The sequence below is a fragment of the Agrilus planipennis genome, unplaced genomic scaffold (assembly GCF_000699045.2).
Source record: "Agrilus planipennis isolate EAB-ADULT unplaced genomic scaffold, Apla_2.0 scaffold68, whole genome shotgun sequence".
NCBI lineage: Eukaryota > Metazoa > Arthropoda > Insecta > Coleoptera > Buprestidae > Agrilus > Agrilus planipennis.
This window is the reverse complement of record NW_020439033.1, coordinates 196,394-209,060: the sequence shown is the minus strand read 5'-3', so window position 1 is coordinate 209,060 and position 12,667 is coordinate 196,394. Positions and strand designations below refer to the sequence as shown.

General features: G+C 35.4%; 2 protein-coding genes across 4 annotated transcripts in view; one reads left to right on the top strand and one right to left on the bottom strand.

The window, feature by feature from the left end:
- LOC108732778 (QRFP-like peptide receptor) overlaps positions 1-12,667 on the top strand; it is a 104,030-nt gene that overhangs the window by 52,180 nt on the left and 39,183 nt on the right. The window lies entirely within an intron of this gene.
- Positions 6,095-9,777, bottom strand: LOC108732804 (probable cytochrome P450 6a13). 2 transcript variants are annotated; one of them, XM_025976602.1, is made up of 4 exons: positions 8,381-9,777; positions 7,499-7,575; positions 6,504-6,678; positions 6,095-6,430 (listed from the first exon to the last, which is right to left on the bottom strand). In XM_025976602.1, the coding sequence occupies exons 1-4, from the start codon at positions 9,516-9,518 to the stop codon at positions 6,267-6,269; spliced, it is 1,554 nt and encodes a 517-aa protein (XP_025832387.1). In that variant the 5' UTR covers positions 9,519-9,777; the 3' UTR covers positions 6,095-6,266. The 2 variants fall into 2 exon arrangements, with proteins under 2 accessions (XP_025832387.1, XP_025832386.1); XM_025976601.1 differs by having other exon boundaries at positions 6,504-6,663; positions 7,484-7,575; positions 8,381-9,773.

Here is a 12,667-nt window from a genome sequence, read left to right as displayed (position 1 = left end):
AGGAGATCGGGCTGAAACTATAGCTACAAGCTATCCAAGGATGGTACTATAGAATGTCACCTCAAGGTAGGCCTAGTGGCGTCATCTCTTGGTTAGGCCGGAAACTTATCAATCCACCCTCGTATTATGATTAATTTTTGTTGGACTGATTTAGTGCCACTATATCATTGATATACCGGTGTGGATCACTCCGAATACTCTATCTCTCTAATTGTGAGTTACAAAACAAGTAATTTTAGGTACTTGCATGCCTTTGTGAGAGAGAAGATCCATTAGAAAAACGACATCAACCAATCGATACATTGTTTCTTTACCTTAAGTATCTATTGTTTATTCTACATAAACACCCTCTTAACTATCCTGACGAATACCCTAACACCTATCATGAATAATACTTCGATTTCTCTAAAAACAATTTGCAAAAGTTTATTAACTAACAAAATTAAATGCTGATGATAGATAAGTTTGCATCAACACTGAAGGAGCAAACGTTTGTCGAGCTAACATGTTTTAACACTGTTCAATTATGCAGTTAAGTTTTAATTGTAATTAGCTTAAAAGCTGTCATCGGCAGACTCGAGTAGGTAAACCTAATAATAATTATTGATGATTGATCTACACTTCGTGCATGGTTTGTACTTACACAATTTACAGCATTATGATACATTAACAAATAAACCAAACAATAATTTCAAACATTTAACAATTATTTTATTGAATTTTATTTGAATTATAGTGTATGAAAATTGTCAAAATAATCAACTTTCAACCCCCATAACTTTTTATGGGGGTGAGACCGCCGCAATTTTTTTATGGGGTTTTACTCAAGTTAACACCCTCCTTCGATCCCCCCCACCCTCGAGGGTGAGGGGGGCTATCATCTAACCGCCATAACTTTTTATGGAAGTGAGACCGCCACGAACTTTTTATGGTACAGTGGTGGGGGAGGTCTCCTCTTTCGATCCCACCCACTCCCACCCCCTTTGGGGGTGTGGGCCATCATCTAGACCTTTACCTATATTTCGATAATAAATTCGAAATGTCCATGTTAAAAAAATATTATAAAATCGTACAATATTTATAATCTCTTTACAATTCATTTAGTCTGTGTGTTAGTTATGCAACTGGGTAAACAAAATGTGTTTACAGCTATGTGAACTTTTTCAAGGTTACCACAGCATACTTATTTATATTTTATCTTCACTATTATTAAAGAACAAACGAAAACAATTTGTTATCTTTTTTGCTTGTTCGTTTTTGTGGATAAATTTAGCAGAATAACTACTCACAAAAAAAATTAATAGTAGCGAGGAAGAATACATAAGTAGTAATAAATTGGTACCATGATATGTTGGTATTATACATGCTGTATATGTATGTGTGTGAATATAATAACCGGTTATTTACTCGTGAATTAGAGTCATGCAACATTTTTGTAGATGCCTAAATTTGTTATAGTTGCAGAGTTTAATAGTAGATAGTTAATATTACCACGATGATGAAAAAATTATTATCCCTATCCGTTAATGTTTATGATCGATTTAATGTTGCTTATTATTATCTTTTTTTTAATTATGTCTACATATTTAATGGCGGTAAAATGTTTGTATTGTTGTTTTCACAGCCGTTATTAAGTCTAATTAAGTTATCCGAAGTTCCTGCGATTCGCTCCTAATGTTTGGTCTACAACTACTGCGGTAGTGCGATGCGGTAGTTATTTACGCGCCGCAGAGGCAATGCGACTACCGCATCGCTTGTGAAAACAGCCTAATATCACTATACCCTAGTGGCGAGTAAAGAACCGAGCACAGTAATCATCGAAATATGACGTGGATAGAAAAATTCGTACAATACAAATACCTCCAGCCATCTTTTCATATTCCTAGTCCTAATTAATATTATAAATACGAATGTCAGTTTGTTTGTTTGTCGGCTTTTCAGGCCTTAACTACTTAGCCGATCATCACGAACTTTTGTACAGAGATCGTCAGGAGTACTGATAAGGACATAGGGTGCCTTTTATCCAGAAAAATATTGTTCCCGAGGAATAGAAAATAATTAGTTTTATGTGGTCGATTTCACGCCCTGACTCCTCAGTCTATTGTCATGAAATTGTGTAGACACATTGTCAGGGGTACAGAAAAGGACTTTCGGTATCCTTTATCCAGAAAAGAATACTGTTCCTAAGGAACAAAAACGGTTAGTTTTATGTGGTGGTCAACGATTTTTGACACGTATTTAGGACATGTAGCGCCTTCTAGTTGGTATTTAAACTTCTTGAGGGACGCAACAATTAGTTCAGAAGATTTTAAGAGTCAAGTTAGTTGAGGACAGTTTTCAGAGGAAAAGGGATGTTTTCAGATGGATTTAGTTGGAAAGAATTAGTCCACATGTTTACCAAATACCGGAAAAAAAGTTCTAGAGTAAAATAGGATTGTCATAATAATTTTCTTCTATTATTAAAAGGGCTAATTAAAGGACACTTCTGAGCCTGCATTCGTTATCCAGGATGCTGCTGTTTAACAGGAATTATTAATTAAAAATCACCAGTAGTTTGATGTATTTGACGTGTCTAAATGTCATTATTCGGCCGTAGGGTCATATATAGGATGTGATGTTCTGCAAATTGAACCTAAACTTTAGGCCAAATTTTATTTTCTATACCATACTCTCCTTTGAGATTTTGTTTGGTACGACAGGCATTTTTAATTTGAAATTGTCCGACAGCTATTTAAACTTTTTTGTTATTAAAAAAATTGCACGCGCTGTAAGGAGCACTGACATATCGGCCGGTCATTACAACAAGTAGAAAAAGTCGATAAGTCAATGATCGCTCTGAACAAATTCAATGAAAATATACCAATTCGGCCGGAACTACATGTTCTTTGCATGATCATATCATGATGAATATAGATATGTAAGAAACAAGGTCTACCTTCTATATTTTACTTAAGTATAGATAGTATAAGAATACTATAAATATTCGTTATTGAGATGAAACGAATATTAGCACACGTTTCTGTACGACCACTTTTTAATCAGTCTATTGCGAAATCTGTTGTATTTTTATTATTTAATATAGAATTTTTCTGTTCATGTAGGCGTTTAAAAAGGCTGCGGGGCGTTTGTCTAACATAAATTGCGTTACAATTGGTATATAAGCGAAATAAGCCTGAATTGATTTTGTTTACTGTCTACGGGAGTTAATCCTTTTCTTAATTTCTATCTTAACAGGTAGGCATTTTCACAATTATTAATAAAACAAAATTTATTATCAGATTTTCTACTTATTATTTCGACAGTCATTAATTACGTCAAATAACATGATAAAAAAAGGTCACAACAACAAAAATACCTTTTTAAAAGTAATATTAAATTAATTGGCTAAATCCATGTCGATTGTTTCAATACATACGAGGTGTGGTAATTAAATAACTGGACTGGTACTACTACTGGTAAGCGATTCTTCTCCTACCCTGAGTTCAAAAGGCACAGTTGTACATGGCCCAGTTTCGCTATACATAGAAATTGCCTGCATTAGTGTCTTATCAGAAAAATACTAATACAGCAACGACATAACCTAAAGTTTCTTATGAAGCTGGAGAAAACTGCTTTTTAATCTTATTTTGGCTGTCCTACATAAACAAATGAAGTGAAAAAATCAGTTGTCTGTAAAGGATAGTTGAACGTGACAACGTCATAAGAAAATACTGATGGAATGGTTTCATTTTTCAAAAGAAAATTTTAATTTTATTTGTTTAATAGATATTTTGTATGGATATAGAGAAGGAGGTAAACGGAAATCACAATTGAATTGATCAAGTTACATTTATTTGTACGCATAAATACAATTATGTCAATTTTTATTTATTTTTTTTCCAATGTACATAGTTTTTACAAGTATGAATGTGCTTTGAGCAATTGTTTTACAACTTTTATTTACAACTTTTAAACATCATTACAATTTTTGTAACTCTAGCTTCAATTCGACAATATATCACTGAACATATATTTAATATCGAAAGAATCATTACCTTTATCGCCGCAATTATCGTTGCTATAAACAATTGACACCACATTCACTGCACTTTATACTTGACGAAAACATGTAAATGTATTATTGTATAGCAGCTGTCCACGCGGACGCATCGCTCACTCAAGTAGGAGAGAGACAGATGTCGAACGCTGCCGAACGCGGAGGCCGATTGTGCCTCTTTGTCGCTCGTTCCGCGCTCTCGCTTGCACTTCAAGCCTTCAATGGAACGCCTCAGAGCGAGGTAACGCCGCATGAGTCATGTTTTTTCGTGCGTGCAGCCGGTCCATCGACTTATAAGACGTTGTCACGTCAAAAAAAAAACGATTTATAAAAAGGTAGAGGTTCTAAATGCTTCACTAAGACAATACGTCAGCGACCAACGGCGTGGGACCACCCACCGTTCTCTCCCGATCTGGCCTCATGTCAATTCATTGAAAGCGACACATTTTCTAGTTTCTAGTTTAACTGCAGACCAATAAAATATTTTGTCACCAGTCCGGTTACTTAATTGCCACGCCTCGTATCTACAGCAAATACTAATACGCACATCAGCTAGCGTGACTTGTCTAAAAATTATAAAATTACAAGTAATGTTATGTTTAATGATTAGTAGATATTAAGGTCTCCGACTCTCATCAGTTGACATTGAAAGTTAAATGTATGTATGCATATCAGTGTCGGAGCGAGAATGTTGATTATTTGTTGTCTGTTACGTTTTGTTTTCTGAAAATAAAATAATTGCAAATACCTTCCAAAATTATTTTATAGTTTTATTAATTCTAGTAAGTTACTAATTGTTGTAGATAGATCTGCAAAATTAGATTTGGTAGAGCTGTTAAAAATTACCAATGATACAAAATAAACGGTAAATATTAAAAAAAGAACCCTCTGGGATTTCCCTTCCGTCAGAGGAATTGATGAAAGCTGCTTGGAGACTAATGAGGCCAGTGCTTAGAGACTAAAGCACTCAAATTAGGACCTATCAATTGATAGATATCCGTGAGTCCACTGACTTTGCCATAATGCCGAATGAGTATTGAAGCCCCTATCGCAACAATGTGTGGACTTTGAGAGAGAAAAAATGCTCATTGAAAGGTTGAACGACTAGGATCATTAAATTTCTGATTAAGTTCAGATCCACCGGTAGGAACTCGTACTGCACAAGGGGCTGGTAGCCATCGTACTGTAACCCTTTTGATCTTGCAGCAATGTCAACCTAAATTAGTTGCTGCTGATACTGGTTTTGCCTAAAAATTGTTATTTGACGTTTCCAACACCATCTAGTTAATAGAATAGAGATCTTCATCATCATCATAAGGGCGTCAGTCCTAAGACTGGTTGGACGCGCACCTACACTGCTTCCGATCCTAAGCTAATCTTCGCATTTCTCTAAAACTACTATAGAACAAGCCACATCCTTAACTATTTGCGAACAGTAATCTAATCTAGGTCTACCTCTACTCCTCCTAACTCCTGTTTTTTGCTTCTATTATATCTCTGACTAGACCTTCATGCCTGAGAAGGTGTCCTACTACTAACCTATCTCGCCTATTTCTTATTGACTTCCTCTGTTCTCCTATTCTTTCTAATACATCTCCATTTCTAACCTTCTCTATCCACGGTATCCTCATCATTCGCTTGTAACATCACATTTCTAACGTTTCTAACCTTTTCTTTTCCGCCGTGCATGTTTCACAACCGTACAGCGCCTTGCTCCCGACACACCTTTAACAAATCTATACTTCGCTGCCCAATACTGGACCAAAACTTGAACATCTTTCGTTTGGATCAATACGAAAGAGTCCATTTTAAATAAAGAAAAAATATAACCACAAAAACAGTAAGTGACGAAACCAAAACAGGTATCACATGTTTGGACAACAAGTTATACCCTGCAAAGGCGTGATTGGTATATTTCTGCGACTGCAGACAATCATTTACCATCAAAAGGCTGAAAGGCACGGACCTATTTGAGCTGTTGATCCAACCGCTACAGGAATGGAAGGATAAAAACCAAAATGGCAAAATGTTCCGCAATTTATAATAAATGCCATTATCTTACGAATATAATAATTTATTAACTAAGGTGCCTTAAATATATTTACAATTATGCCACAATTATTTATGTTGTTCGATATACACTAATCGCAATTCTCATCATCAATCAATAATCAATAAAAATTTAGGTAAATAAAATGAGCATGACCAACTCAGTCTCTTATTTATTTCTTCATATTCTAGAAGCATTTAGCCATATTCCGCCCTTTGGGGAAAGGATTGACAAATATATTTCATATTCCAAAGGTGTTCTAGTCTTGGGATCAAGAGTGAATTTGTAATCTTTAAGCATCGCAATCAGACCAACCTTCGTCTGCAAAAGTCCCATTCTTAATCCTGCAACAACAAAAACTGACATTAAGAGATAAACCGATGACAAATGGACCTATAAAATAGAATTTGTGCCGACCTATGCATATCCTTGGTCCTTCTCCAAAAGATAGAAATGACATTGGATGCCTCTTTCTCTTGTTTTCATCGGAAAATCGATTGGGATCAAACTTCTCTGGGTCGGGGTAGATTTCTGGATCGTGTTGGATTCCAAAGGGGGATATCATCACTCTTGTACCCTTTTCAATTGTTAAATCAGAATCAGGAACTTTGTAGGTCTTTGTACACTCTCTTGTTAAGACTGCTACTGGAGGATATTTTCTTAATGTTTCTGAAATATTAAACAAAGAACACTAGAAATTTATATAGATAAAGAATTGTTCATTTAACAGTTTCGATTTTGAGCATATCAGTACACTCGATGATCTAATCAAAGTTTAGTTTTCTTTGTTTTAACGTATAGAACGGTAAAAAAAACAAGACAAGTACATTTTTTTTCGTATCTACTATAGATAATAAGATAATTACTAGCTGTTGATATAAAATAAAATAAAAATCACAGGCGCGCCTGTAAGTTTCGGGAGCCAAGAAAATATATCGGCAAAGGTCTTTAAAATAAAAGTATAAATTAATAGAACTCAAAAACGTTTATTTATTATGATGTAACGCAGAGTGCCTCAAGAACAGTTGCGAGTCCTACAAAAATCTATAAAGAACTTTGGCATTTTACATACATATCTATAAATTGAATATACATAATAAAAAGTGTGATTAATTCCGTATGTAAGCACCTACATTGAATATATTTCTGTAAAGGTCTACATGGTGGCCCTCACTCCTTTCGGGGGTGGGGGTGGGTGAAATCGAAAGAGGAGGTCTCCCCCACCATTGTACCATAAAAAGTTCGTGGCGGTCTCACCCCCATAAAAAGTTATGGGGGTTCAAAGTTAATAAACATGCCAATTTTTATACATTTCTCGGCATGTAAATATTTATATAGTCATTCTTAAACAATATTCAAAGATAAAACTAATGAAAAATACATAAAAATATTGGNCCCTTTTCAATTGTTAAATCAGAATCAGGAACTTTGTAGGTCTTTGTACACTCTCTTGTTAAGACTGCTACTGGAGGATATTTTCTTAATGTTTCTGAAATATTAAACAAAGAACACTAGAAATTTATATAGATAAAGAATTGTTCATTTAACAGTTTCGATTTTGAGCATATCAGTCGAAACCAATTTGATCTAATACTTAGGAGTATATCGCCATCTATCACTATTTACTAGTAACTATAATCATATATAATAGTGTGTATTTATAAGTCTCTCAAAAAGCGGTCGCAACATTGGACTTTATCGGTTAAAAAATTTTAGAAAATGCTCTAAATGTAATCGATTTATCTTCTAAGAGTACTAGGATTTTATAATTCGTGCGATTAGGTATATTAAACTGTTGAAAAGATATCAGTAAAGGAAAATGGCAACAAAAATTATTTTTGTCCTGCAATCATAATCGTTGCGGCTATCTTCTCCGGTAATACAATGTTCTGGAGTTACTACTAGACCTACTTTCGATATCCGGGAAGTCACCATTTAATCACAATTTTTGATTAAAATACGCTAACTTTGGAACTTCATAATCTTTAAAACCTAACTTGATAAATACTTGGAAACTAAAGGAAACGTTGGTACAGGTTTGCAAATCTAAACAAACTAACTTTTTGCCCCTGTATATCAATCCCTTAAATCGTCCTCTCTTTAATGTTTGTTGCGTCTTCTATATTGTATAGATTAAAAAGTAGCGATGACAGTATACATCCTTGCCTGACTTCATTCTTAATATTTGATATGAGGAGTATCAATTCATTGTTCCTTAGCTACCCTACACTTCCTAATCATTTCACACTTTAAAACTCATTTATTCAGAATATTTTCTATAAATCTATACTAACCGTACACACACTGGTCCAAATACGTCATTTCTTGTACAGCTTCGTAAGTAATTTGACCGTTGTGTTTCGCCAAAACTTGTTTAATTTCATTTCTGAGCTTGTCTTGAATCTCAGGATTTATTGCTAGTTCGTACATGAAGAAATTCAATGTAGTGGAAGACGTTTCAAAGCCAGCAATGAAGAAAACGAAGGCTTGGGCCGCAATGTCTTCAACTGACAATCCGTTTTGGTAGAAAGCAATATTGTTACTTCCAGAGTTTGACCCGTTGACAGATGATTCCACCTTGAGTTGTTCGTTTCTCAGTTTCATCAGCAGCTGCATGAAATCGTTTCTTTCAGTATGAGTCCTATCACGAAATTCGATAGTTTCTTTAACCAAACCTATGAAGAACTTTTGAACGTCTGGTTTCGCAAATGGTATCTTCAACCATTTTATTAATTTAGGGAACGTAATACGTCCTAATAATCTGATTCTTGCAGGCATGTCTATTTCAAATATCCTCTTTCCATACTTTCTGAATTCACTGTTCGGGTTCTTCAAGCAGTTACTCTCAATACCAAACCCAACCGATGCTATAATGTCTGTAGTATATCTGGCAAATATTTCTTTTATTTCAATGGATTCTCCATTTGATACGAACTCGTCTAAGACGATTGGGATATTTTCGGTACAGCCCACCATAGCCTGGAACATCAGCTTCAACTTTCCGCTGGTAAACAGTGGGGTAAGTTTGGTTCTCAAAGCCCTCCATTTGGAACCTTTGAGCGCAAACAAATGTGCACTTAAGGGATCAACTTTCTCGTCCACAAAAATCACACGATCGGTAAAATGGTGGAAATCGCTTACCATAATGTTACGTATCAGATCGAGATCGGCCGGAACGAACAAATTTTGGAGGAACATGTGGTAGCCACCATATCTGAGACGTTTGGACCTTAACACTTGGTAGTATTTCGCCATTTCTTGGATGATGCCCGTTTTACCCAGAAACCGATCTTTGCCATTGCCGAAAGGCAATACTGGAGGTAGTGTGAATACATTTCGTTTGGACCAATAGGTAAATGAGAATTTTAAACTGACCAAAATGGTCACTATTATCACAGCAATTACAGCAGTTACGACTGCAAGCACGATCATGTTGACTACGCTAGATGCACTTTCGATTTTTATGAGCGCGTATTTATCAAAAGTTACACATTATATACGAAAACATCCACATTGATGTCATTACAATCTTGACAACTTTGTTATGTTGATAGCTATGGGTTGTTTTGATGATTAAGGAAGTTTGTGATATGTCATCATGATTATCTAATTTTCACCCTCGTTTATTAATGACTTATCAAAAAAACAGTGATAAAGTCATCATGACAATGGAGAATATATTTCTTTAAGGCATACTTTACATTAACTTCTTGTCGTAAGCCTTCTTTTCTGAAAACCATTACTGATAATAATGATAAAAATTCATGATATCAACTAAATAAATACTTGCATTAATTGTTTGTATGTAAATGATCAAACAAGTTATGTCTAATTTCGTAAACAACATTCTGAGTCCTTGTTCATTTTGATAAAAGCAGTACATATTTCAAAAGAAGTTCCAGGGAATCCGGACAATCAGTTTACTTGCAAAAAGTAAAGTAGGCATGTACTGGACGGTGCAGTCAATTGGAAGCAACTCATCTCGTCCAACGTCCCCAACGAGCAGTAATCTAATCTATGTCATCCTCAGCTTCTATTTACTATACTTCTATCTATCTTCAACCACTCATCTCATCCAACGTCCCCAATGGGCTTATGTAATCTATGTAATCCTCAGCTTCTGTTTACTATACTTCTGTCTATCCTAAGTCACTCATCTCATCCAACGTCCCCAACGAGCAGTAATCTAATCTATGTCATCCTCAGCTTCTATTTACTATACTTCTATCTATTCTGAGCCAGTCATCTCATCCAACGTCCCCAACGAGCGTTATCTAATCTATGTAATCCTCAGCTTCTGTTTACTATATTTCTATCTATTCTTAGCCATTCATGTCATCCAATGTCCCCAACGAACAGTAATCTAATGTATGTCTTCCTTGTCATCTGTTTACTCCTCTTCTATCTATCTCATCCAAAGTCCCCAATAAACAGTAGTCTAATGGATGTCTTCTTCAGCATCTGTTTACTCCAGTTCTATCTATCCTCAGTCACTCATCTCATCCAGCGTACCCAGTGAGCAGTTATCTAATCTATGTAATTCTCAGCTTCTGTTTACTATATTTCTATCTATTCTTAGCCATTCATGTCATCCAATGTCCCCAACGAACAGTAATCTAATGTATGTCTTCCTTGTCATCTGTTTACTCCTCTTCTATCTATCTCATCCAAAGTCCCCAACAAACAGTAGTCTAATGGATGGCTTCTTCAGCATCTGTTTACTCCACTTCTATCTATCTTCAGTCACTCATCTCATCCAACGTCTCAAATGAACAGTAATCTAATGTATGTCTTCCTTGTCATCTGTTTACTCCTCTTCTATCTATCTCATCCAAAGTCCCCAATAAACAGTAGTCTAATGGATGTCTTCTTCAGCATCTGTTTACTCCAGTTCTATCTATCCTCAGTCACTCATCTCATCCAGCGTACCCAGTGAGCAGTTATCTAATCTATGTAATTCTCAGCTTCTGTTTACTATATTTCTATCTATTCTTAGCCATTCATGTCATCCAATGTCCCCAACGAACAGTAATCTAATGTATGTCTTCCTTATCATCTGTTTACTCCTCTTCTATCTATCTCATCCAAAGTCCCCAACGAATAGTAGTCTAATGGATGTCTTCTTCAGCATCTGTTTACTCCAGTTCTATCTATCTTCAGCCATTCATCTCATTCAACGTCCCTAATGAGCACAAATCTATGTAATCCTCAGCTTCTGTTTACTATACTTCTATCTATCCTCAGCCAGTCAACTCACCCACCGTCCCCAAAGAACAGTAATCTTACTCTGCCTCTGTTTACTCCAGTATCTGCATCTAATATGTCTCTTACTAACACTTTTTACACATGGTACATTCATCATTCTCCTATAGCAGCACATTTTAAATACATCTATATTTTTCTTTTCCGTCGCCTCTATCATCAAACTTCCGCGCCGAGCAGAGTCATCTTTCAAAAATAAAGTTTTTTGAATATTTAAATTAAAACATCACGAGCGCAAAAGTGATTTATTTTTTGTTATTCCTACGTTGTTCATTGTTTTATGCCTATATTGGTTATTATGCCGTAATAAGTTATCTATCTTTTTATATATGGAAAATCGCCTACTTCTGCCAGTTTTTCATCTCAAATTTTTATATTAGCATTCATCTCCCGTAAATACCAAACTTTTTCATTTATTTTTATTAATTTTCATTCCGTACTCTTCCGTTAATACCGCTTCGTGCTTAAGAAGAAAGCATTTTCGCATTAGCCAAAGCTATTTTTAATTATACACTTGCAGTAGATTGGGTTTTGAAGGTAGAATACTCAATAGTAATAATAACAATAGCAATAATGTACAAAATAGAATAGGGCTGTAAAATTGCATTAGACATAATGTAATTGTAATGTAATTGGCTACCAAAGATATAGGACTTGGCCTATAAGTGCACCAATATGTATTCGTATACCTAATTATGCCAGACGTAAAACACATGAATCTTCGTAGTAATTAGGGTGCAGGTAATTGTTGAGGCGTGCAGCAGCCATAAACTTTGTTACCCAGTAGCGTCACAGTCGGGGCTTTGTTAAGGCATTAAATAATGACATTCCGTAAATAATTTTGAAGAAACTGAACGCCTAAATGATCACTATCGCATTCAAATAGCGAGATGAGGTGAAAATAAACCGATTATTGTTTTATAAGGGTATTCAGAGGGTCGAAAAACGAAATGGAAGCCATAAAAACAAATAAGCATCTTGGACCTCTAGTTTTAACTTATGTATTATTCATCATCATCATAAGGTCGTCAGTCCTAAGACTGGTTGGACACGTACCTCCACTCTTTCCTATCCTGACCTAATCTTCGCATTTCCGTAAAACTAGAACAACCCACATCCTTAACTATTTACGAACAGTAATCTAATCTAGGTCTACCTCAACCGCTCCTAACTCCTGTTTCTGCCTCTAATATGTCTCTGACTAGACCTTCATGCTTAAGAAGGTGTCCTACCAACCTATCTCGCCTATTTTTTATTGACTTCCATAGAGTCCTCTGTTCTCCTATTCTTTCCAATACCTCTTCATTTCTAACCTTTTC